Source organism: Halyomorpha halys, unplaced genomic scaffold, assembly GCF_000696795.3.
Source record: "Halyomorpha halys isolate HHAL.00 unplaced genomic scaffold, Hhal_1.1 Scaffold725.1, whole genome shotgun sequence".
Taxonomy (NCBI): Eukaryota; Metazoa; Arthropoda; class Insecta; order Hemiptera; family Pentatomidae; genus Halyomorpha; species Halyomorpha halys.
In genome coordinates this window covers 1018411-1046210 of record NW_027110211.1, presented here as the reverse complement: position 1 = coordinate 1046210, position 27800 = coordinate 1018411, and the positions used below count along the sequence as shown (strand labels likewise).

The 27800-nt window shown below is 30.3% G+C and overlaps 2 protein-coding genes across 4 annotated transcripts in view; both read right to left on the bottom strand.

Annotated features, from left to right (window-relative positions):
* Positions 1-356: 356 nt before the first annotated feature.
* PIG-Z (phosphatidylinositol glycan anchor biosynthesis class Z) lies at positions 357-8521 on the bottom strand. The gene is made up of 8 exons (XM_014428527.3): positions 8167-8521; positions 7855-8089; positions 7605-7770; positions 6990-7531; positions 6559-6799; positions 6364-6469; positions 4755-4899; positions 357-860 (listed from the first exon to the last, which is right to left on the bottom strand). Exons 1-8 carry the CDS (start codon positions 8363-8365, stop codon positions 536-538), a joined length of 1959 nt encoding a protein of 652 aa, XP_014284013.1. The 5' UTR covers positions 8366-8521; the 3' UTR covers positions 357-535.
* Positions 8522-13034: 4513 nt separating this feature from the next.
* LOC106685703 (UDP-N-acetylglucosamine transporter TMEM241) overlaps positions 13035-27800 on the bottom strand; it is a 79884-nt gene continuing 65118 nt past the window's right edge. For 2 of the 3 annotated variants that reach the window (XM_024360010.2, XM_024360009.2), the window contains 7 exons: positions 25204-25336; positions 22606-22763; positions 18976-19435; positions 17393-17608; positions 17168-17314; positions 16753-16880; positions 15386-15545 (listed from right to left, as the gene is read on the bottom strand). In XM_024360010.2, the coding sequence (XP_024215778.1) occupies positions 19208-19435; positions 22606-22763; positions 25204-25336 (519 nt within the window). In that variant the 3' untranslated portion in view covers positions 15386-15545; positions 16753-16880; positions 17168-17314; positions 17393-17608; positions 18976-19207. Of the gene's footprint in view, positions 15546-16752; positions 16881-17167; positions 17315-17392; positions 17609-18975; positions 19436-22605; positions 22764-25203; positions 25337-27800 lie in introns of those variants that run through there. The other variant, XM_014428520.3, reaches the window with a different exon arrangement.

The following is a 27800-nucleotide window of genomic DNA, read 5'->3' as shown; positions in this document are numbered from 1 at the left end:
ATTATATTATAATATCTTAAAAACATAATTTTTTTTTTTAAATTGGAATGAATTTTAATTAAATTGAAATTATCCTTAATGAACTAAAACATGGAATGTACAATAAAATCAGGAAATCCTAAATGGAGTTTCAGTAAATATTATTTCAACTTAAAAATTCCAATTTATATTCAAAATGATAAATATCCACTCCAATAAAGTTGATACTTGATTATATTCAACCAACTTAAAAGTGCTTTTTCTACTACACGTCTTACCTGTGTAAAAACGAACAAATTTTGTTTAAACATGCATAATACCTTAAATATGCACTTGCATAATCTTACTTATAAGATAAATATAAAATTAATGATCTGTTTGGCATTAAATTTATATTTCTGAAGATAAACACAAAATTTTATACCTTATCTTCATGTCATTAACATTACATTTATTTTGTCTTCTAAGTTCCTTTTAAAAAGAAACAATTAAAAATACGATTGAAAGTGCTAGATATCATTTTTCAATGATTTGATTTTAAAAATGAAACAATAAATTAGGTTTCTCCTGGGCTCAACCTATACAAAACAAGGCTGAGATTATCCAATAAATTGTTTAAATTTTCGTATGGCATAGCTTCAGTAGAAAAATGGCGATGGAAAACTGTTTCTATTTTAGCTTTCATTTTGTGTGCAAGGCAGGCCAGCTCGAAGTCAGTCTTCAAAGTTCCTGGACAAGCGTAATAGAGGCGATACTTAAGTCGTTTTTCTTTCCAGTTCTGTTCGGAGGTGTGTAGCAGCTCAGCAAGTTTGTCTGTCACAGATTCCATGCTTGCTGTTCCAAGCTCATAAGTATAAACATCCCTTGATCTTTGGAATCTCCTAAATAAAGTTATCTTCATTAAAAAAATGTAACATAGCCATATAGTTCCAATTAATTTCTAAATAATATGGATAAAGTATGAAATTGTGGAGATGATAGAGAGATCATTGAGGGAATAGGAATATGGTAAATGTGAGATAATAAGAAAAAGTTGCATTTTTATTAAACAAGAGTTCATATGTTTAATTTAGTGATAAAAATTAATGATAACACTTATCCTTATTATTAATGATAATACTGGTGCTAGGGTCATTTCAATCACACTGTATTTTTTTTTCCTTTTTATGTACATTATAACCCATAAGTACATCACTATATTCAGAAGTTTCATGTGAGAAATAATGGCAGGATGGAATGGAAACTTATTTCCAAGAAGAAATAGAAAGGATGGCTGTAGCTCGGTTGTGGGATAGTGATGGCATAGACATGAGCAGGAAGGTTTTAGGGAGATCCTCCTTGATGCTTTGAAATTTGTTTATGGTGAAAAGAGTGTTTGATCTGGTCCTACAATAACTATCTAGTTAACAGAGGAGGTGAAAAAGGGAATCCAAGAAAAGAAAGCTCGAGAGCACATGCAAAAAAAACAAAAAAAGAAATTATCTGATGACAACTTTGATAGCACTTTTTTAATCTTAATTGCATTGCCAAACAAGAAATAAGAGTCAGTCAGTAAGATACCTACCGACTGCTACCTACTACTATAAAACTACCACTCCTAATCATAAATTACTTTGTAGCATATTAAACTAGCTTTAATTTGAGTGTTGACAGACATCTGTATGTCTAATATTTCCAGAGATGTAATTTTCCATAAAACAAATTTTTTTTCGAACAAGTAGAACATCTTAATCAACATCTTATGAATTCATTTTGGTAAATATCATGAAAACAACTACTCCTACGAAGATAAACGTCAAAGACTACTTTATAGTACATTAAACTATCTTTAATTTCTATATTGAGGAATATCTGTACGTCTAATAGTTCCTGAGATATAATTTTCTATAACTACTACTACAAGGAAGGTAAACGTTACAAACTAATTTTTAGAACATTAAATTAGATTTAATACTTCAATATTTATTAATACTGTATATCTTGTATAGTATATTTAAAAACTGAACCATTTTCTAGTTCAGGAAACACACAACTTAAAAATGAATTTTTTTGTATTGTCTGTTGAAATAAATGAATATATTTTTGGAGGTAGTATTATCTGAATGGCAGACTTTCATCTCTTTATTTTTAATGCAATAAAGATTCAAAAAAAGTGCTATCAAAGTTTTCATCAGATAATGTCGATTTTTTTGCATGGGCTCTTTGATTAAGAAGGTTGTATTGAAGAATCACCTGAGCTTAACAACTCTTACTTCTCATCAAGTACACAAGAATTGCAGGAAAGAAGCTAAATTAAAAGTGCTTGGAGCAAAAAAAGCAAACCTCAAGATTTTTCTTTGTACCTTGAGATCAATGGTAAAGAAAACCATAATGTCTTCAACAAAGTTATCATAGAAATGAATGGATGGACCACCTTCAGAAAAGGAATCAAAGATAGAAATTGGGATATGATTTGGTGTGATTTTTTAAGTCCAGGGGAAGGTATTTAATTTTTAATTCAATTTTTTGTTTATAAGCCTTTTCAGTTGACTGAATTTTTAACCATATATTTCTTTTTTTTAAATTATAACCACATCTTAACTGTTGGTTAGGTAAAATACTTCAATGTTGTTGGTGTATTTTTATACATAAGTATTGCATGTTTATGGGGACCTCAGTCAAGAGACAGTACTGAATGGAGTAGGATTAAGTTTTTTATAGACGCTGATAAGGGTCTCCCAGGCAGTCAATGTCCAGTATAATGTTCATCTACCACAACCCACCTATGTAGACACAATCACCCACCAGCTCAGCCATATCAACTCACCGAGGTAACCTCATTGGTTATCAGATCAACCTATTAATTAATTTTTTGAGATAAACTCCACATTATTTCAAAATTTATGTATTTTTATTTTATTACAAATTTATTTCGGGTCCTTTGCCTATTTTACACTATTTCTTTTTTTTAAGCTATTTATATTGAAACACATCAACAACAAACCAGGGTTAGTTTTTTCACTGAGAAGGAGGTTGGTATTTTTTTTTATGAAATGCTCCTCGCCCAACAGTGATGAGCTCATTATGAAAAGATGGGGGTATTTCGAAGACTTTCTAGAAGAGAGAGATGCAGAGTTGTATGAAACCCGAACGATTGCAGAATATGTTTGGGTTTAGTTTAGTATGTTTGAGTTATATTAGCAAGGAAAAACTGTAGGAAATACAAGATCAAACTAGGCAAGGCAGCAGGACTAGAGACGAAATTAGTTCTGAAATGATCAACAACATGCATAAGTACTGCAAAGGCCAAGAGATGTTTCATCTTCTGAATTCAATTCACAAAGAAAAGGACTGAGAAGTAGCAGTGATGGTGGCCATTTATAAGAAAGGAGATAATAAAAAGTGTAGCAATCATAATGGGATATTGTTTCTCAGTGTACCAGGCAAGGTTTACCATAATACCAGAGACAAGAATGATGATAATAGTCAATAGCCTGCACGGAGGAGAATAGAATGGCTTCAGAGCTAAGTGAAGCACATAACATCTCATTTTCACCGTGCAACAAATTATAGAGAAAACTGTTAAGAAGAATAATAGGCTTTCTATCTGCTTTGTAGACCTCCAAAAGGCTTCACCAGACTGAGAAAGGAAGACATAAAGCACACTGAGAGAGGTAATGACAGAGAGTCGACTTCGGTCATTTCAGTTTACGTTTCTAGAAAGAATAAAGAAAAAGACTTTCCCTAACACAGAGCAACTATGAGATCACTTCTGTACAAATGCAACTGTATTAACTGGTGAAATTTAGTTTCCTGTAATTTCATGTACTGAGAAAATAGGTTCTTAGGCTTTCGTCAGAAACTATTTATGGTTAATGAGGTTTACGAAGGCATAGAGAGGGTCTAGGGCCAATGGCTTTGATCCAGGGTTGCCTAACAAAGTGTTGGGTGCAAACAAGAGGGCAGAGTGGTTTGCTTGTAGACTTAGTATAACTGATCTCCCATCTATCTACAGTAGCCATCTCCAACTATAAACCTCAAAATTTTCTACTGATTACAGTAAACTACTAGCATTGAAATAATATGAGAATCTCTCAGAGCAGTTCATTATTATTAGTCAAATTAACAGTTTTTCTGTTAATGAATACATTTACATTATTACATATGAATACATTTACTGAATACATTACTAAAAACATTTAATACTTAAATAACATTTAACATTTAAATAAATATTTGAACAGTTTAACATGATTTATGATGAGTGTTATCATTCTTTATCTTTGTAAAGGCAAGCTCATATCTGTCAATTACTAATTTATTTTATTCATTTTTCCAAATGATTTATTTACTTTACGATTTCCTTTTATTTTATATTATAGGAGGGGGGATTAGGTAGTTCCGTGTGTAGACTAAAGACCCAGGTTCAAATCCAACTATGACAGATAAATATTAATTCCGTGAGCCAACCCTTCTGGAGTCCACCTAGCCTCTAGAAAGTGGGTACGCTTAATTCTGGGCGGTTAACCTTAATAAAAAAAAATCACCTTCTTGTATATCCATTGTTCTAATAACAGTACTTCCGTACAAAGTACTGAACTCATGACCCTTCATGAGTTGTAATGGTTCACAATATTATTATATCAGAGCAGAAAGGGAGTAATTAAAGTAAATTATTTAACTTCTATTCTTATTATAAATCGAGCTTTTGGGTATATGATTTATTTTTCTTTCACTACAGATTTAAGAAAACAAATTGTTTTATCAAAATATACGCATACACATTTTTTACATACCTTGTAGAATTGGTAAAATGAACTGTTGCAGCAGAACCATATTTAAGCTGAAGAAGAGATATCGGTAATGGATACATGTGGGAAGTAACCAAATGAATCATTGTCAGTCTAGGTTTGGCTTCAATTTCTTTTGAGAAATGATCAACTGAACACAGAAAAGAACGAAAATATCAGCAATGAGCATAGAAAAATGGGGGCTGATATGAAATGAATGATGTAAAATATGGATTACATTATACAGTTTAAAATTTAGCAAAAATGACCAATACTTTCACTTTCTGAACTTTTTTCTCCACCACTACTAGTACTGTTTAAAATTGGAATGTTAATTTCTATCAGATAAAGAGTATAACTTACTAGTAAATCAAGTATGAATAAATAATGTATATATTGAAAATTGATTTACTAGGAAGTATTAAATCTATATTATATTATGAACTGATGAAAATTAACATGGTCCTTCATTTTATGAAATCAGCTGTCCCTAGAATATTATTTAATATCCTTCACTTTTTATAACTTTGCTGAATCACAAAAATTCTACTTATTTTCTATAACTTTGCTAAATCGCCAAAATCCTACTTATAAGTATAAATCACTTCCATTTCAGAAACACTATTAAAATTAATGTAGAGGAAAGAAGTACAAGATTCAGCTGATACATCAGAAATGATCTTTAGATATGGCTTCTTTATACAAATATATATATATATTTAATTATAGTTTAAGAACAGTTCTATCATTAAATGGAGGAAAGAATAACCATTAGGTGGTATCTATAAGGAATGGAAACTAATTGGGTACTTCATCTCGTTGAAAATGAGGACACTAAGAACCTCAATGGTATCTCTTCCACTACATATTCTGGTACAAGAACCGGGGAGAAAAAAAAGGCAGTTTTTTCACCCCAATTTTTTATTACTTTAATGAAAACTATGTAATTACTAGCCTAAATTGATGCATCCGACAAGTATAAGTAGGGAGAATAAAAAATGGTGGCTGTTTCAAAAAGTTAAAAAAAATTTATTTTTCATTCAGATCTCTATATCATAAAAGATACTACTACAATGAAGATAAATGTCATAAACTCCTTAATTTTACATTTAACTAGCTTTAATTTGAGTGCTAATAGACATCTGTACTTCCAGTGGTTTTTGAGATAGAAATTTCTCAAAATAAATTCACTAACTATTGCCTTTTCTCTGCATTTTTTAAAAACTATATCTCAGGAACTATTGAACACAAAAAGCTCTATTAGAGCTCATATTTTAGAAAATGTATTCTTCTTTAAATAATATTCTCTTAAGTTTTCTAATGTCGTAAGTAGTTTTAAAGATATAGAGCTCCGAATGAATTTTTTTTTTTTTAACATTTTGAAACAGCTGCCATTTTTCATTCTCTCTTCCTATGGGCAGACTCATCAATTCAGACTAGTAATTAAACATAATTATCATTAAAGTAATAAAAAATGGGGATGAGATAACTGCCTGTTTTCTTCTCTTGGGCTCTTGTGCTATTCCCTCCCAACCAGAAATAATATAAAATTTTGGGGCACATCAAATAGCTCAGAACAGATTAAATACATGTATGTAATATTTAAGCACATTACCTAAATTATAAACACCAGCTTGATGAACAAATCCAAAAAAGACAGAGAATATAATATTCACTATATACCAAGTAGTTAGAAGGCCATTTCTAGAGTCAGGTTTAACCTGTAGAGTCATTCACATTGTTAATTAAACTTAAATGGGTAAGAGGGTATTTCTAGCTAAACATAAAAGAATCCAAATCATCTCATTACCTTTGCTTTAAGGAAAGCAGTATAGCCATTCTCTTTCTTGCTAACAACAGAACTATTTTCAGATATAGAACGAATTCGTTGTGAGTGAAGAAATACAAGCGGCAAAGTCACTGGAATCAAGAAACGTGGTTCTTGATGAGGAATAGCAGAGAGTAGAGTAATTGGAATAACAAACGATGAAGTCATCAGTCCAATTATACTTTGAACTCGAGGAAGACTACTCCAACGCCTCATAAATGCTCTAAAAAAAGAAAAAATATTTAAAACAAAAGAAATCATGGACACTAAATAAAAATTAAAATATCTGAAAACTAAAAACTTGTCAAGTAATAACAAAATTTTAGATGTATGACCTATTGTATTTCAAATTTCATTATAATATAATAATAACAAAAAGGAACATAAATTAAAGTTATGATAAATAATTATACCTGTATAGGATATGAAGAAAGCCAATTAATCCAGAAACCCCAAGAACATTGTACAAAAGTGGTATATTAACAAGAAAGTGGGTGTAACGGGGATGAATGCCATGTTCTTTTAAATTACGTGAGTCCAGATTGTAGGTTATAAAATTAAATGGAGTAACTACAATTTTTGACCATAGACTTATCCTACTCTGAAGGAAATCTTTATATGTAAGATTTTCATAATAATAAGAATCTACAGCAGCCATGAGGCACATAGATGGTATTGAACACAAAAACAGGGCAAACATTCTGATGTTGAAATCAGTAAAACCGACCAAATTAGAGCCCATACCTCGCAGTAGCCAAAAGAATATTGGTGGAAATGCAAAAGCAAAAAATGTGGGGCGGTTAAAAACACCTAACACAGTCACGGTAGCAATATAAAACACATTCGCAAAGGTATGCCATGGTAAAGACAGGCGTAGACGATGGAATTTGACTTTGTCTTGTATATTATCTGCTTGCTTATATCTTTCTTGATAATATTCTTCTTGGTATATGACCTAAAAAAATGTAAATTAGAAGATAAAATAAAAATTTTTAAATTTACCTATGTTCAATTTAAATTAAATATACCTGGTCAGATTTTGCCATACAATATGAAACAAGATATATCAGGTATGAAGCAAGAGCTAATTCAATAGAATTAGTAAGCGTTCTGGTACTGTAAACTAACATAACATAAGAACTCGCTAATGTCAATAAGCGGGCTCTATAATTCTGTCTATACAAACAGCATATCCTGAATTTAAAAAACCAATGTTAATAATAATCAACAAATCTTAAATAGGTTTAAATACATATTTCAATACGACATGTTTAATACCTGTACATACAGTGATCAGTCACAAATGATAGAACACAGCAAGCTAGACGAGGTACGACTAATAATGTGTAAGGAGTAATAATTTTGATACTAAACCATAAGTTTAGGAACGGTGCAATACTTTTAAGTAAAAAGAGTGGAAAACCCATAACAACATAAGGTAGAGCAACACTTCTTATGGGGTATGTAGAATTGAACTCCCAAGGTCTTATGGAAGCCACATTAAAAATATCACCTAAAGTAACAAGAAGCGATTTAGTAACAATTTGACATCAGAAACTTATTAATAAGAAATACAAGATTATATCTTACTATTAAGAATCTCTAGAGACTGGAAATATTCATCAGGATGGATATAACCATCTTGTGGTATAAATATAAGTGCTATTCTTAAAATAACAAGAAACCAATAAGGTGCTAGACTTAAATTAATAGGAGCTTTGTTTTCGTTAAAATCGGTGAAGTTATACTTGTCATTAGGATGAGATGTGTTTGATTTACTTGATGCCATTTCAGTAAACTTTTAAACATAGCACGAATAACGGAGTAGAAAAAAATATTTTAATAAGCTTATATTTAAAGTTGACAGGCCTTTAGATGGTATTGTTATGCTCATTACATTCACTATCTATACCGATCAATTTCTCAAAGAGGTAGATTTGAAATTTCTCTAAAAACAGTGCTATATACCGTTTATAGCAACAATGTTATGACGTTATACCGATGTGGAACTGTTATTGTGACAGCTGAAAATAAAAAGTTTTGATTTTATTAGGAATCGGACGTCTTCCAAAGATAATATTGTAAGCGTGACAAACCATACTAGCTTTGTGACATACTGGAAGATCGCCGACAGGGAGCGGTCAAATACAATTCAAATAGTAGTAATAAATAAATAATTTCGGTCGAATAAAACTCAAATAGTAATAGCTTTGTGACAGTTTGTAGGACGACTCCATAGTACCATTTTTGGAATTTGTCTAATAAAACGAAATAAATTAATGTGTGGAGATTGAGGTCATATCAGCATCAAAAAATAGATTGTTCTTGAACTGTTCCCTACACGTTTCTAAGCGTCGGTGGTGGTAGTGATTAAAGTTTTCAGATCACGTCCACACGTGTTTACTTCCGACAGTTGAAATCTGCAGGATTGTGGTTTGGGGGATGAGTGGAACAGCCGAGCGTCCAAGCCATCATATTGACACCATTTTGTTTTTTAATCCCAACCACATTTGTGTTTCACTGAAGAATTTATAACGAATAAATAATTTCACAGAAGAGCTACATTCATTACCAGTTAGAAATTGTACTCCGAGGAAGTACATATCGGAGTATGAATTGTTTTGTAAGATTTATCTTTGGGTTCCCTAGGCACGCTCAAGTCTCCCGCTGGTATTCCGAGTTGAAGTGGCACTATCCAACCTCCTTGGTGTTTTTCTATTCCAAGTTCTTAACATCAAAAAACCTACCTATATCATAGATCTCCTCACTCTTCGTTCATCCATCCACTCATTAAACACCAGATCCCATCCGAATGATTTATATATGCCCTCCTATAGAACCTCCTTCTTTAGCAAATCCTTCGTCATACGTGCAACCTCCCTCTGGAATTCTCTTCCCATCTCCATTCGCCAGTCCTCATCCATTCTCTCCTTTAAACAACACCTATTCCTTCATTTATTGAATAACCAAACCTCCACATCTTTGTAATCAAATAAATAGGCAGTTATTGATTAACATTATAAACAGTAGTAAAGCCAATATACCAATGTAATTTCATTCTACTATCTGAAAATTTGTAAACGCTCGCCAGATAAAAATCTCACTATATGAACCATGTAATCATTCTTAGGGGACATATGTCCCTGTATAAAGTTATTTTTTCGTATCATTTCATTTCATTTATACTCCGAGGAATATAGTTTAGGGGCCAGAAGCCTTAGACGTTGTTCTCAAATTTGACAACTGATCTTAAAATCGAATTTATGCTTTTAGAAATGTATGGCTCCTCCACCAGAGAAAGTAATCATAGTCTACAGTACTATCTTTAGAATGTGTCAAATCCCAAATAAACTCACAACTTTGTTTTTTTTCAGATGCGCCGCTACTAAAGCAAATCAGTGATTAGCAGGTTGTATTCAGTCCCTTTAGAATATCTTTATTTTCTATACCACTTTACCAGTTGGTACAGAGCACCATTCTTATCAGCCCTGACGAAGAGGTGAAACGTTGGTTAACAATAAATAGTTTTTTTTTACTATTTTGAAACTTTTATTGACCGCCGCCTGGACTATCTTCCTCTAATCTACTTCACACGGTCAACTATCTCCTCCTAATATTACTTCTATTTATGAGCATAATAAGGAGGTTTGGTATGTAAACAGAGAATTCCAACCTTTAGTCCAATGTCTCCCAACCATTGAAATAAAGGTTTTAATAAAAACATAAAAAGTATGTTAGAACGTAAGAATTTTGAGGTGTTTAACGCTACATATAACAATCAATCAAAACCTCGATACCTTTGAATTGTCAACTCTTCATTTCATCAATGACACATTCCTTATTCAATAATACATTCCTTACATAAATGATACATTACCTGAATCTACGATTTCAGTTTGATTCATCCTTATTTACTTCGTCCATTGAATACAAATAGATCTGGAATGAACAATGGTATTGTGTTAGTTTTTAATTGTAGTTTCCGCAGAGAGTGATTACGGACAAATTAGCCGCGAAAGCGAGCTGGTTTCATGGACATTCACATTACAATTCATGGACATTCTAACGTCTTTATGGAAACTTCATGTATTTTAGGAAAATCAAGCAGAAATGGCATATATACCTAAATATAAATGAACCTAAAAATAAACAAATGGATAGAAATGAGACTAACGGTTTATTAAGTAAATTATCAAATAACTGATACAGATGAAACGTTACGACAGGATACTATTAAATTGAAAAAGCGGGAGGTCAGAAATATCTACTTCAATAAGGAGTGTATTATTGTATTGTATATATCATCAATAAAACTAATATATATGTACATATACATAACTTTTTTTTTATGTAGATATCTGTTATGAGTAATATATTATAGGGAATGTGCCTTTGATACTTGTACTGTAGGCACATAACTCTGAAGTTATTTAGTAAAAACTGAAAAAAATCGTTTCAAATCCGAAATATCGTGCTAGTTTCGGGTAAAACTTTATGAGTAACAAATGGAGATTTGAATTATTATTCGATGTTTAATATAATTGTTAAGCGAATTAAATTAGAATTGTTAAAATATAAGTACAAATTTATTAGCACATCTTTCATAACAATCCCACACAATTGTTCATGCATAGTTACTAATAACAAATTAAAAACACCCATAAATAAATATGATAACAAATTATTAATCATTTTAACTCCTAACAAAAAACAAAAAGAAAGACGATAAAATGGCAATTCAGCATTTAAAACTCGTTAAAATAATAGCTTAAATATAGTTGGAAAAATTAAGAAAGGTGGAAAATACTAGTTTCAATATAAGCCCAAAAGAGAGCAGCACCATCCAAACAGCAGTTCTAGAATCAAAATATAACTGAACGATATTTGAAATAATAGTTTAACAAACTGCCACAAGGTAGCAGCACAAATCAAGGATAGTAGAAAGTAGTAGTTTCAATAACCACCGCTAGGTACCAGCACTATGCAACAGCCGTTTCTAAAACCTAGCAGGAAAATTTTTACTTTGTATTAGGAGAGTAGGAGTTTACAGGAGGTTGCTCTATCGGACTGGAACCGTGTGCTGATTGAATAGTTGAGCTCCTTAGGTCTCCTATTATCCTAATACAAAATAAAAATTTTCCAACTAGACTTCGGAAATGGCTTTGGATAGTGCTGGCCTCTAGTGGCAGTTATTAGAACTACTATTTCTACCTTCTCTGGTTTGTGCTGCTATCTTTTGGCAATTAGTCAAACTATTATTAAAATATTTTCTGGCTATATTTCAACTTAAGAAATGGCTTTTTTAATCGAAAAAAAATATGATATAATAGTTTCATCTTTATATAAATGTGTTTTGTATTTTAAAAAGATTGTAAATAAGTTCTGTTATGAAATATTATCCATTTACATAGATTAAGAGAGATAAGCTTTAACAAATTTTATGAGGAAATCATAAGAACTTGTTACAAAGGAAGAAGTAAATTAAGATGAGCAAAATTTGATAATCAAATATTGTTATTTGAATTACATTATTATTTGACTTTGATTACGAAAAATTAATTCCTTCATTCTATGAGTGTGTCTTACATTGTTACAAAGGATAAATAACAATTAAATCTGATCTTACTACAGTGTAGTTTTGTCATGAAAATTTTTAAAAAAATACAATTTATACATAGAAATTAAAAACGATTTTAAGAGTTATGTTTTTAACATATTTTCTGAGGATATATGCCACCAAAATGTTTCATAAGGAAGAAATGAATAAAGATGAGCATTAGACTTTTGTGTTTACTTACCTTTATACCAGTAGCTTCCATCTGGTGGTCCGCAGACGTTTTTTAATAGTTATATTTAATTTTTACTTATTTCATATATAATTAATATTGCCTAGTGCAGCAGTTCCCAAATTGGGTGCCTCATGCGTATGACTTGGGGCCACAAGTGAATGCCACTTTCTCAAAATATTACAAAAAAAGAAAAACAAACTAAAATTAAAATAGCAAATGGTGTACTTCAGTATTTACTTTCCATTATTTCTTCTTCTTCTACTACATACCCGACCGCTCTAAGAATAATTGCAGTAACAAGAATAATTATAGAAAGGTGTCAAGATTTTTTTTTTGTCCAAGAAGAATGCCATGGCAAAAAAAGTTTGGGCACCGCTGCATTATACTAATAAGAACTACATATATATATATCAAAGGCTTTTAATGAAAATAATAATAACGAAACAAATATTTTCAATCAAATTATATTTAGAAACATATGAAAATAAAAATACATATGAGAGAAAAGTATAATTATAAAATAAAAAAAATGGGAAGTAAAATTTTAAAATTATTATCACCCATATCTTTGATAGATTTACATAACTAATAGCATTATTGTTTTAAAAATATATATATATAACGAAAACATATAACAATTTTCGTAATTTTCTTAATAATATATACACAATTATTATGCAGTTTAAGGTTTAAATTCTTATACAGTAGATATGAGGAATACTGATTGAAATGACTAGGAAAATATATATATACAAATACATATATATCTTATTTTAAAAAAGCCAACAAGAAATATCAGTATTACAACCATTTTATCAAAAATATCTACAAAGTAACGTTTAGGTGAAATACCCAAAAGTTATAAAATAAGACTAAAGTCAAAAAACATTTTGTATTTTCGACCATATCTTAGTTAGTGAACCAAATTGGTCAGTAAAAATTTTAAAAAGTACGAGCATGAAAACATGAAGAAAAAATATCCTTTTACAGAATAAGAGATGAGATCTATTTTCAATTTTAATTTGTAACCATAAGAAGTAGTTTGTAAAAGTGTAAGTGTATAATTGTGAACAGTGCAGAATATTCACATTATTAACAAAATACTTTGGCTAAAGTACAGTTCATAAAGACAATCAGAAAATAAGAGTGAACTTAAAATAAAATATGAAACCTCTTATAATTCATAATTGAATATATTCTAAGAATATTTTATTAATTCTTAACATTACAATAGAGGTCTTCATGTGTGCTAAAAAAATAAACTAAAAAAATAACACTGAAAACAAAAACAAATTAATATAAGAAATAATAAGAATAAGAAATATTAACAATTTCTAGGGCAGAGTGAGACTAATTTTAATATTAAATATTATACAGGAAATAAAAAAATACTTTTTTTTTTTTTTTGTGGCATAGATATTTTCATGAAATTTATATACACTAATACATAAAGATACACGAGATATAGTTATTCTGTTAAATTTGACTTTTTTCCTCCATTTTTTAAATTTATTTTTCTAATGAAAAAATAAACTAGGTTCTCATTATAAACTGACAAATGCATTCAGTTTTCTAGTTTCTTGTCACATTTTTTCAGGTATACTCATTCTTAAAACACTTTGTTTTGTAACATTCGTTATGCCAGAAGAAAGACATTCAAAAATATCAATAAAATTTGTCTTTTTACCATTAACAGTACATTTATATCTTGTGTTAAAAATCCCTATTCTTTTTGTTGCATGTGCAGGAAATTTTGATGTGAAAGATAACGAAGAAATATTAATTACTTTGTTAACAAATTTGATCAAGAATATATTGGAAAATAACTTTTGGACAAGATAAATATTTGGTAACACTTAATGTGTATAAAATCAGTGTGAAGACACTTTGATACCAGTTTCCAGGAGGACATAAAAAGCTTCCATCTGGTGATAAGCCATTTGAATAGATTTTCTGACAACTTGGAAGATTTCAGCTCAGTTAGGAGTTCCTTCAGGATATCAATACAATGAAGAAGAAATATTAAGACTGGTGAGATCAAACCCACAGCTTCATGTTAATAAAACTGGCCAATTTAATGTCATGAAAAAATTTAGTATACGAAACCAAATAATAAGCCTAGTTTGTGGACAATAAGAAGTCAACGTGAGAACTGGATTAGATAGGTCCCAAAGTATATAAATTATATTTAAACATAATAAAATAAAATAAAAAAATATGATGAAATAAAAATCTATAATATGATAAGAAATATCAATATGATATAACCACAGTGTCATAGCTACAAATTTGTTTAAGTCTCAATTTCCTCTTTCTCAATTTATTTTATTTCATGAAAACTTATTCCAATAATAAAATACAAATAACATAACTAATAATATAATTAATTAAAATTTCTATTATAGTTGTTAGATTTGTTTCAATGATTTGTCCAAGTAAACAGATATTATAATATTTTATTATAATTATATGATTTTATTATTTACTGATATTTTTTAATCATTTATAAATAACCAATATTTTTTTTTGTAAACTTGTGATAAAATAATGACTGATAACAGGTTCTATAGCATTAAACATTGAGAGAAATCTAATTACCCTAATTATAAAAATATCCCATTTAACTTTAAATAAGTTACAATATCAATAACTTAAATATTAAATCACACACAAAAAACGTATTAATGTGATCAGAATTTTTATAATGTATAAATTTATTTGTACTATTTTAATAATTTTTACAACTATAGTAATACTAAAATAAAATGAAATGAGTATTAATAATTCAAAATTGAAAAAAAAAGAGAGAGAGATCAACTTCAGAGAAGTAAAAGTTAAATTAGAAATTCTTGACTACCCTTATTTTCATTACAATGAGAGTTGTAGGTAAACATCAGCGTCGAACTACACTGAACAAAAATGAGCAGCCAAAGAGGAATAGTAATTAATGAAGAGTTAAAAAATAAAAGAGAAATAAAAAGTGTTGCAATCCGAGCAAATATACAATTATTATTAAACTGTTTCTTTTTTAGTAGCCTGACAGAGTATAACTGAAGGAAAATCCCAGCTATCCCACTGACCGTGCAGCAAGCGTAGAAACCAACCTGGTCTAGATATTTGAACTGAAGTGCTGAAAATGCTTCGCCGAGGTACAGGCTGGATGGCATCAGAATGATAAAACTGTAATGTTAAGAATGAAAATAAAGACATTTTTAGTTATCATAACATATATTTACACAAAAAATATTGCAATAATTCAGGTAATGATGAAACTGTTAATTTTATAAATATTATCAAGTTCTAATTTTTTGAAAGGACTTTTTACAAATTTCCTTTTCAATGATTCCTATTTGGTCTGGTATGCAAGTTACTCTGGCTTTAAATTGATTTAAAAATTTGAAACTTTCATCTGAGAACTTTACCGATTATTTTTTGTGTTTAGTTACAATAGATTAAGATAGGTGTGATTGAGACAATTTCTTGGGCATTGTACTATTATTTATTTCATAAATGTTTTTTGTGCTCTGGTTTGGCTCCATCAAGGGATGTCATTACCCCTTAGAAGGTGATCGGAATGCCGAAAGTGCCCTACTTGAATAATGTGAAAACCTGAGATATTAGGAAATTAGGGAATCTACTTTCAACTGAGAAAATTGTTGTAAAACATCATTTAAAAAGATTATTATAATAAAAATTGCTTATAAATGCTAATTAAGAGAGGTCAGTTCTCTAAAAATGTTTATGAAAAGGGCAAATGTCAGGAAACACACTCCAGTAAGTTGACTCCAGACCTACAGTAAGTTGGGAAATCTGGCCAAAATTGTTGGGAAATTTTAGATTTTGTTCTCCTTCTAATTCTAATCTAATTTCTCGATCCAATATTTCAACTGATGTACTCACTTATAGAGTTTTAAATAAAGATAGATATGATCACTTCTATAGAAAGAAAACAACAAACTAAAATCAATACTCTAAGAATTCGATTATTGAAGGTAGTGTTATTATGTTTATGTTTTTGTTTTGTACATAGAAAATGAGCCTATGATTGATTTCTTCTCTAATGTTACATTTTAACTTTATATATATATATAATCAAAATATACAATTAAATGCATTTATTATCAAATACCCAAAAATAAAGTTGCACTAATTCATATAAAAATATTTGATGAACTGTTTAAAAAATACATGCAGTTGCATACACATTGGAGCTCAGATTATAAATATACAACAAATGGGCAAGAAATAGTAAAAGTAACTCTAAGCATTATATAATGAGATAGATATATAATATTTAATGTAAAGTTTTCCATTATAAATAAAATTTAATATATTTCTTCAAAATTGTTTAGTTATGGAAAATAAAAAAGTATCTTAATTTAAATACCTGAATATATTTCTGTAATACAGTTTAGAAATTTCTTTAGCATTACTCTCATAACTAGGAGTAGTGAGTTCCACGAGTGTTGTAGTGAGCATGAAAAAAATTGGCCAAGGATGATATCCAAAGGGCATCTAAAATTTTATTATTTCTGATTAGACTTCACTATATAAGTAAAATATTTTATGTTACACTGTAATGATGGATAAATTACGATCTTCTAAATTATCAAAACTACAAATGCTTTGTGTAATAGATGAGATTACAAATGATGGCATAATGTTAATTTTCTTTAAATAGTTTCTGGATTGACTTTTGTATTATTGAGAGGGACAACAAATTATATTTTAAAACCTTTGAGTATTAATAATGAGCACATTACTTATTCATGCATGTCAAAATAAAATAAATTATTACTCACCACAATTTCAATATACAGAAAGAGAAAAAGTGATGAAACCAGAGCAGTAATCGAAAGAATAAAGTCGAACAAGTTGACATTCTTCAATGTACACAACATAACACATACTGCTGATGTATTCTGTGCACAAATAAATAATGGAACAGGCTGGAAGAGGAGAAGTTATAAGTAAATGAAACAAATGTAAGTTACTTCAATGATTGAGTATAAAGTTTTAAGAATTACAATTGTAGACAAGGCTTTAGAGCCACTGACAATAGAACCCACATAAATCAAAAGGTTTGGTAATATTTTGAAAAAATTGTAACATGTCAGTCTGTTATTCTCTTCATTCGACATAAATAGGCTCGGTCTCAGGTATAAAAGAATGAAAGCTCCCACCAGCGTCTGCCATCCTTGATATACAGATGGATATGTAAATCCTAATACTGAAAGTACATACTGAAAAATAGAAATTATAATTGACTTTAATAATACAAAAATTGTGTAAATGTAAACTATTATCCCCCTAGCTGGGGTGCTTTGCTTTGATAGTGGCAAATCTAAAAAAAATTTTTTTTTTGTTGTTTTTGGCCAATTCCATAGATTGTGCCATAGAATAGGGTTACTTTGTAACAAACCTATTAGCTTTGCCACAGTCTATAGGACGCCAGTAGAGAGAGGACTATTTTTGGATTACATTCAATTTAAAATGAAGTCCATTTTTTTTTTAAGTTTGCCTATATCAAATAAAAAGCAGCATGTAAATATGTATATCTAAAAATAAGTTCAAACTTAGAAAACAAAATTAAATTATTACAGAAACTTCTTTAAGAATAATGCCTTGTATAATAGACATAATAAATTTTCATGTCATTTATTTAAAAGGTTGGATCAGTTTTCTAAAGAAATTCATTACTTTATGATTATTGTAAATATCCTCATCATAAAAATATGTTCTTCAAGCTTAATAATAATAAATTAATAATCAAAACATCATTTAATCACCTACAACATACTTGATGTTGTTTCCGAAATTAGCATTAGATCATCGAACAAGCTCTATTAAAAAAGAGCTAATTTTTAAGCATGTGACTTTTATTAAATTAATATGATTAATTGAGAACAAAAATACCACAATTATTTTCCATTACTATTACTCAAATCAGATTAACAAATAATAAATGTATATAAGATATTTTAAAAAACAAACAAAACAGAATAACAGATAAAATTGATTAACTTTCAAATTCATTAATCTGAGGTTTATGTTCATGTATACAGAATACAATATTTCTAAATAAAATCATTTATAATAAAATAAATTTGGTATATATTAGAAGAAATATATACAACACATTTCAGAAATATCAGTCCAGTAGCACATAGTCTCACCATTTCTGCACGCCCCGAGAACATGAAGTTGGCAACATTCCCTAGAATGTTATGGACCATTTTACATATGGTACATTACCAGCTTTCCCAAGATGTATAAATACTGAACTGAAATGACTCAAGACTGGGAGAGAAACCACACTCAAGAATTCTGTTACTATAAACCTCACTATAAAACAGTTTACCTCCATACAAAGAATCTTGTGTATATATTACAGTTGGATATTTTTTTGTTGTCACTATTTACTTTTTCTATGCAACAAATAGATCTCAAACCATCTATTCGAGTTGGCTCATTATTACAATGATAATATAATTAAGAAGAAATAAGGGCATAAAGAAAAATAAAGGAAAACAAAGACATTTATGAAAAATATATTTATTATATTTTAAGTTTTCATTACTTAAACTACAATGTAACATAAACTTTATACCTTATTGACAAAAATTGTTAAAATAAACAAAAGGAGGAATATTCCATTCTCTGTCTTTATATATTTATAAATTGAAACTGCACTGATACATAAAAACCCCATAACCTTAATTAATGTAACCTCCCGTGCATCAAGACCGACTCCATCTCAAGTTTCTGGAAAAAAATTTTTGAACATTTTTTGTCAGGCTTAAAACCTAAGTTTTCTGCCAATAATAAAGAAATAAAAGTATTTAGAGATTGGCTTCCATACGAACAATGAAACCGTCAGAGCCAGTAATGTAAACTTGTCCGGGGGGTCCAGGGTGGATTTCGTTCATGCACACTCCGATGTCCAACTGTGCCAGTTTCTTCTTGGTGTTGAGGTCCCAGGCTTTTACAACCCTATCGTATCCTCCAGTCAGCATGATGTGCTCCTTCCCAGGGAGGTGGCACATTCCGGTGATAGTCATATCGTGGGCCTGCAACAGTAAAAAAATACGTCAAAAAAAGTAAATCGTAGGACACAAATTGAAAACTTCCTTAATAATACGATAGATTTATTAAAATTTACAATAATACATATCTGTTTAATGGATAACCATTTAGAATAACTTTATTAAGTCAATTAATCCGCCAAACATTTGATGTGTGTGTAATAATTATCAAATGTCCACGTCCAAATGTCGAAAGATGAGTGTTCCACATTGTAAAATGATTTTTAAGTCCACGTATTTAATAGGTATTGACCTTTATTTCTTATCTAGAATGAATAATTTTATCAGTAATATTTATTTGAGGATATGGAGATGTTGCGAAAACAAAAAGAAAATGTAATGCTTCAAAAAACGTCAGTGATTTCTCACTCAAACGCGTTTCTGTACTCTGTCGAGTTACACAAAACGAGCGTTATTCTTCAAGTGAGAAAGCCTCCTTGCAGTATTGTTTGTGGCAATCAAGACTAGTAATTGGAATATAGTATAAACATAAACAGCAATTCACTTCATGAAAATATATAGGGTGGTTCAGAAGACAAAGAGATTATAATCTCTTTGAAATATTTACTGACATCAGATACATTTTACGAAACTACAGCTGATGTTTCCCGAGAATTCGATTAAAGTTTGGCCACTGTAAACTAGTATAAAGTGCACAAGCTACTCTATAGAATACAGACCATTCTCAAGTTTGTTGTAAGTTCACACTGTGAATATTAAAAACAAAAAAAGTTGATTCTGAGTACCACTTCCCAATTATCATTTCTCTTTTCAGGTCTAGCTGTTATCATGAAAAAACACATATAGCCACACTCCTGCGTTCTCCATTATTATCCATTTTGTTTTAGTCGTAAATTTGTTATACTTTACAGTAGATAGAAAAAAAAACTCAATTTTTTATTATCACTCCAAAGCCTGGTTATTCCTAGTATGGGAGTGGATATTTGTCCTAGAGATAACCAACCTATTCTAACCAGAGTGAGAGAGTCGAGTTCTCATTCCGTGGGACCATCATGAAACAAAAGTCAACCAGCCCGGACCAGAGTCGAACTGGCGCCGTTGCATTCATGAAGTTGATGAGGTGACAGCTCAACTCCTTCAGCTACGGTAGTCTCTTGAAAAGAGCACACGCTGTGGCTCTGTGAGTGAAGCATTATGTAGGATTCCCTTTTGAATTTGCACAGTTTAGACGGAGAACGCACTGGGCCTAGTCCCACATTTGAAGCCTTTAGTTAACGAGACTTCATCTAATCTTAATAGGGAAATTATCCCAATCCAAGTATTCCATTAGTTCATCAGAAAGACATATTGTAGTCTGAAGATTTATAACTCTTCCAGCTCTGTCAGTTTATCTTTGCACCTCCAATAAAACTAACTTTAAAAACGTAGAAGCTTATACTGTCCACAATATTAGATAGAGGAGCCAATAAAGCTTAAATCGGCCTACAAATACATTAACCTTGACAGAAGCTAATAGCTGTGAAATTTTGAGACACCCCATTAAGAAAGAATTTCGTGAGAAATAAATTTACTAGGTTATTAATCGTAGGCGCCCTCGAGTGGGGATTATTTGTACGCAGACCTGCAGAGTTCTTATTTTAATAAATTAATAAATATGGATAAAATGAGTGAGTTTTAAGAATCTATAATGGTTTTGAGATTGTCTGCACAAGTTAGTACCTGGAAAAAAGTATCTATATTTATTGTTATTGATCTTCAATCAAAAATAAATTGTTTGTACATTTATGCACAGTATATAATAATATAATATAATTTTCCGAGAAAATTTCTTCATATATAGAAATTGTTCAGCAGACAATGCTTTGTAAAATTCAACTAATGTCACACCATTATACATTTTCTTCACCAGGTAATCTGACATGTCATTAAAGTTCCGATATCAGCGAATCGATAGGCTAAGAGAGTAAATTTAATTTAGGCTCAATTTTTTTACTCTTGCCATCTTTTTTGTGTCATGAAACACTTTCAGATTTTTTTTTCAAAAAGGTAGGCAACCATCCATAGATCTCTATGTCAAATCGCCATGTTCAACATTAGGAGACAGCGACCGATTTATTACTAACAGCCATTTCTCTATAAAATTCACGGCACACTTTTATTGGTTTCTCAGCGATGATCTATCTACACTAAGATAGATGATCAATCTATTACTTTCATGGATAATTATGAATATTTGTGGAGTGTATATTTTATTTGTGTTCTCATCTAGTGTCAGCGAAAACCGAACCAAATCTTTGCTCCCAACCCAAGCTTTCCTGTCAGTTCATTACTAATCGAGTCTAAGTACTGCAGTAAAGTCCTTCTTGACAACGACTTCTAAAATTTGCTTCTTAAATTATGAAACATAATGCTTACACACATCTTCATAAACCATCCGTCCGGAAAAGGTTTTTTTGCTTTTAGCAATGTTGTAGACTACCACAAAAACTGTTTTTTTATTGTTATTTTGATGTGTTAATTGACTTATTAATAGTATTTGTTGCAACTTCAGCCTTTTCACGCTTTCCATAGCTTTTGTTTTGCGTTGTTTCTTGAAAAGTTTTTATTCAAATCAACATGTTTTGTTCCATAGTGTCGTCTCAAACTGGAATTCTTAATATTGGCCCTCGTTTCACGACCCTTAACACTATTTTATTCCCTCTGTCTTATTCTATCGACAAAATCAAGATTAAACACCGGATGAGTACTGGGAATCGTGTCCAAATACATATGCATATTGACAGATTGTGATGCTGACAAATAATATATATAGATTTGGTTAAATTGCGATCACAACATTGCTAGTTGATTGAGCAAAACACTTATGTTACTATTTGAAGCCTGAATTGAAGCCAATTTGTATTTACCAGCTTTCCCAATTTATAGTAGCCTTAATGCATCTATTTACAAGATGACAAGATTTACTCCACTACTGTAATAAAACTTCTATAAATAAAAAGATTCTAGACTAATATTAACTGCACAGTCAGCTTCACCAGTGAATTTAAATTTATTATAAAACAAAGCATATTTATCATCTAACTCTAAATAAACTAAATGTATAAATAGAGCTGTTGTTCAAAAATAGTATTTATTTTTTAGAAGTAATTGTTAGAATTACAAATTACTTGATTAGACATTTAACCAATACTCGCCTTAATCTCAGCAATCCTCTTGAATTTGTCCTCCTTGGAAGTAGCATGCACGTAGATGCATTTAGCACAGCGACTCAGGAAGCAAATCTTATCACCAACCAATCTTATGGGGAATCTTCCAATCATTGCACCTCTGGACATGTAGTTGAACCTTGGTCCTGGAAAACATATAGTTTTCAAAATTGTAGGTTATCTAAATTTTATTTAACTTAATTCAAGCTTAAGTCATAAACACGCTCACTTTTTTCTATAAAACAGTTATTTTTTTAATATATTACGCATACACAATTGATAATAAATAAAATTAATTTTATAAAAATTCTTTTGATATGAAAGACAGTAGTCAGCATCTGTGAAATCAGTATAAGAAATCATAACTCTTAAGAAGAAAGACCTGGTGCCGATCAATAAGGGCACAAAATAGTAAAAAAAAAAACTAATTATTTGTAACCAAGGTTTGAAATGTATGCACCGAAACTTCCATAAGTAAATGTATAAGGAGGTGTAGATAGTTGACCGTAGATTAATGATTGGAGAAGTTTGTCGGGGGGTGCGGTCAGCAAAGAACAACATAAATAAACAAAACCATATTTATTTATTTTATGCCGACGTTTCGACTTGAGTTTCAGGTCTTCATCAGGGGTTATGGCGTAGAAGGTAGGCCTGCAACTCATATGGAAAGACCTCCAAAATGGGTCTCATCTATGTTGGTTCGTAAAATATGTGAGAGAGAGGAGATGTGTTGGAGAAAATGAATGGTTTCGCGGATCTTTAAATTAAGTAGAGACTTTTTGAATTTGGTAGAATATGACGAAAGTTTAAAATGAAGTGGACCAGACATAGAAATATGTTTAAGAGAATTGTTTATAGATTTAGGAAAAAGGGAATTTGACCTGCATTTAAGTAGAAAAATACGTTGTTCTGAACTGTGTGCCAAACGTCTGTGAAGTGAACAAAGAGAATTTATTTGTGATTTGAAATTGGGAAAAGATGATTTAAGGGAAGAGAAAGTTAAATTAGACAGGACTGGTGTGGGAACATTAAGAACTGATACAGATATGGTGGAAGATGTAGAAGTCTGGGCAGAAGAATCATTGCTGAGAGAAGAGGTCGGAGTTTGATTAGATGTGACAGGTGGAGTTGAATAAGCCTGAAGTGCAGTAGAGGGCTGAGTTGAAGGATTTCGATGAGAAGGTGTCTGTAGAGTAGCAGAATTGTGCTGTGAAGTGGTGAATGTGATTGTTGTTGATGAGATCTAGATGTGTTGTATCTTCTGGTGTAGTGACGTGTATGTAGATGGTTGTTATCACGTCGTTGGCCCCGTGTTACTGGTTTGTCGGGGGGTGCGGTCAGCAATGTATAATATATAATAGCAATGTATAAATGTATAAGATATTATACAGAGTATAGAGGGAAAAATAATTTTACTCTTATTTTATTAGTTTTCTGCCTATACTGTATATAATATCTTACAGACTTTAACCATCATTTACCTTGTTATGATATTAGATATTTTATTTTAACGGTCATAAAACCGTTTGAGAAAAATTTATTGTGTAGTTGACTGTGGTGGGATTCTTGGTCAGTTGTAACTCCCGCTCTTTCTATCTCCTTCCTCACTTAAAAATCTGGTCTTAGGTAAGCCCTATTATTATTTTCCTCTATTACCTCTTTTTATTCCTTTAATTATCCCTTCACCTACTCCTCTTATCTGTTATTGCACCATATTTATGGCACATTACTTCATCACTCTTTCTTTTTATTTTAGCATATTTGTTACTACTCCTATTAAGTATTGTTTCACTAAATCCATTACTATAGTTTTACATTTGCTATTCTATCACTCATTACTGAACATATTATTAATTAGTTTTCTATTCATCTATATTTACTTTGATTCTTTTTTTTTTATATCCATATAAATTTGTATGCACTTTCTATTTACATCCTAATTGTTTTGTTATATTTGACAAATATGTTTATTTCTCATATTTTACAATGTTTGTATCTTGTTCTCATCGAAGAGGCCCCGCAAAATCTGGCGAACAATGGTTACTTAATTTTTTTATTGCTTAGTATCTTTATTGACCGTAACCCGAACTGTTTCTACTATTTATTATATACAGTCAACTATTAATTATCTGATTAGAAAATATTACTTAATTTTGGACAGAAGTTGTATTAAAACATTTTTTAAAAAAAAAAGTGATTGTTAATTGAACAAATAGTTTAAAGACATAGACGATGAAAACATATAATGAAAGAAGAAAAAAAAACACCCACGAAAAAGTAAAAATAACTATAATAGCTAAAGATAAAATGTCTGAAGACAGAAGGCGGATGGTCCGAAACGATAAAAAGTATTATTAATATTTTTAATTTTTTTTTTTTCAACAATTGTTATTTTACTACTCTGTAAAGGATCACAATAAATATTTTCCTAAATAAAGATCTCATCTTTCAGTTTGCGGAATTCATATACGGATTATTAAAGCTCAAACTAAAGATATCGATATTACAGTTATTCAAAATTAAACAAGGACTTAAAAATAAATATTAAATAAAAATTAAAAAGTACTAACAAAATTACATGCTTACCTCCCATCATTTCTGTTACAGAGATATCCACATTTCTGGCGTTGAATACAAGAGGTCCAAGAACAAGGAAATCCATGATGTCTTCATGAAGATAATATGTTGCAATCAGTTCTTCATTTTGGAAAACAAATATCTGGAAGCGATAACTTTATTATTAAAATTTTTAAAACAAATAATTATTTTAAGAAACATTTAATGAGCATTAAAGAGTTTCAGAAGATAGTTTCAAATAATTAGTAAAATTATTATATTTCAAAATTGTCAAAAGTCTAGTCAGAAACACTGCTGGAGCAGAAATAAATACGTTTCTGTTTATTTTCTGATCACACCCCGACCATGTTCTCATGAAAAATATTATTATTAACTCAAAACATATTTGTTTTTTAATTAACACTAAAGCTGATTAATTATTTTACACTGTTTTAGGCAGAAGACATGATACAATTGTATTCCGATTTTTTTTTTTACTTCTGTTATAGTATGGAGAGATACATACATACTAAAATAAAAAAAATAAATAAATAAGTAAAAAAAAAAAAAATAAAAAAAAATAAAATAAAAAACTCTCTTAAAATATATACAAACAAAAGAATAGACAAGATGAACATAATCAGACTATCTGTATGAAAAATAAATAAATAAAATAACATAATGATAAAATAATATATACAATAATTTTTTATAACATATAGAAGATTGTGCAGTTTCATGTGAGCATCAAGTAAATCACCTTAAAATCTACATTGTTAATAAAGTATATTCTGATTTTTTTTTTCTACCAGTATAAATGTCCTCTCCTGACTTTGGCCATTAGGCAATTTTGAAAAAAAAATTATTTTGAGTTGAAGACATGTAAAAACTTAATGGCTAAAAGTTTCTTTCAAATGAAACTATCCGTACGCGTTGGGTTTCCCAAATTTCTAAGTATAAATTTGATGAATATGGTGGTATTCGCTTTCCGGAGACTGGCAGACTAATAAACACGCGATCTGCACTATTTATGATGCACTCAGGTGTAATTTGTCCAGAAAAACCGGAATTCACAACGAAACTGAAATTGAACTCATACAGGTTGTGGAACTGAAACATTAGGGTGCCCAGTCCACTTTTATTTTGGATACCCAGAGATGAAGAACGGAGGCCGCAGATGTACCTGGGAGACCATCCTATCATGATAGCAGCAAAGTCAGTGGCGTCAATCAGGGAACAGAACAGAGAATATACTGGGAGTAAAGCCTGTAGTGATGAAAGGCAAGGAAGGGAGTAAAATCCTCTTTATGCTGTTATAAGATGCTGCTAACTTTCTTTCCTTTTTTTTTTTTCTTTTTTTTTCTTCTTTTTTTTTTTCTCTTATTTATTTTAGATCATTCATCACTATTACCTATTGCCCACAACTGTGTGGCAGACTGTAATATTTATCAATAAATAAATCTAAGACATAAAAAAAAACAAAAAACTTTCTTTCCTGCCTTGGTGGGTTGACTTTTATTTCGCGATGGCCCTACGAAATGAATATGCGACCATTCCCCTTTAGTTAAAACAGGTTGGTAAGCAGATGATAAAACCCCTCCCTCCCTCCCGAAGGTAGAAATACCCAGGAAGAGGGCAATGAAACAAAAAAAAAAAAAGAGAGATGGTTTTATTTTTTGTTATTAGACAATAAATTTAAACGTAATAATTTGTTTCCGATCATACTACATTTGACTTAATCCTCCATTTTAGATAGAATCAGAAAGCATTCCCTAACCCAATACTGAAAACCATTCATGCAACTTTATGCCACCAATTTGAATTTATCCATCCGACTAAATATGTTTATAGATAATTATATCTCATTGTTGGCATAAATCTATCGTTATAGGTACATCATGTTTTAGTACTTACACTTAAATTGATTTATCTAAAGGATTTTATAAAATGTCATTGAAATAAATATACGAAAAATTCGTTCCAACGGCAATCGGCCAGTTTCTAAACCTGATACCGGCTTCCTTCACAGAGGATTAAATTATTTCTGCCTGAGTCAGTCCCCGCGACATAAATACTCTCGGGGATATGTGGGATTAACATGGCGACAACCGAAATATATATTTGGGGTGTAATCCAACCCCTTGGAAATTTGTTTATATATTTTTTTTTTTATATCCACCTTTGGTTTAATTATTTTATATATTCACGTATACGGAGATTATCTCTGGTATGTTTATTTGTATTGTAAACGCATTAATAACACGTGAAAATATTTCTATATTAAGAAATTGACAAAATATGAAATTTTAATGGTACTTTCAAGATTTTGAGGTTTTAGCTAAAAATTATATTAGTTATTGGCGTTTTTGTTTTCCTCGAAAGTATCAGTACTACAGCTTTCCCATTTTAATATTTGATATTTTATTTTATTACGTGCGTTATATCATTTTGAATTCCGAAAAAGATTAGAACCTTCTTTGTTTTTATGTTAAATCGTTCGTGTTAGGGCACGTTTAGAACAAGAGCCAGGAAGAAAAAAAGGCAGTTATCTCACCCCAATTTTTGATTACTTTAATGAAAACTATGTATAATTACTAGTCAAAATTGATGAGTCTGCCAAGTATTGG

What these genes read in the sequence shown, in the direction of transcription:
- PIG-Z (XM_014428527.3), bottom strand. Translation starts at nt 8,365, where the DNA reads ATGGCATCAAGTAAATCAAACACATCTCATCCTAATGACAAGTATAAC. An exon ending in GTATGGCAAAATCTGACCAG is followed by an intron (nt 7,532 to 7,604) that starts GTATATTTAATT and finishes ACATTTTTTTAG; the next exon opens with GTCATATACCAAGAAGAATA. An exon ending in AGCTGGTGTTTATAATTTAG is followed by an intron (nt 4,900 to 6,363) that starts GTAATGTGCTTA and finishes TTCTGTGTTCAG; the next exon opens with TTGATCATTTCTCAAAAGAA.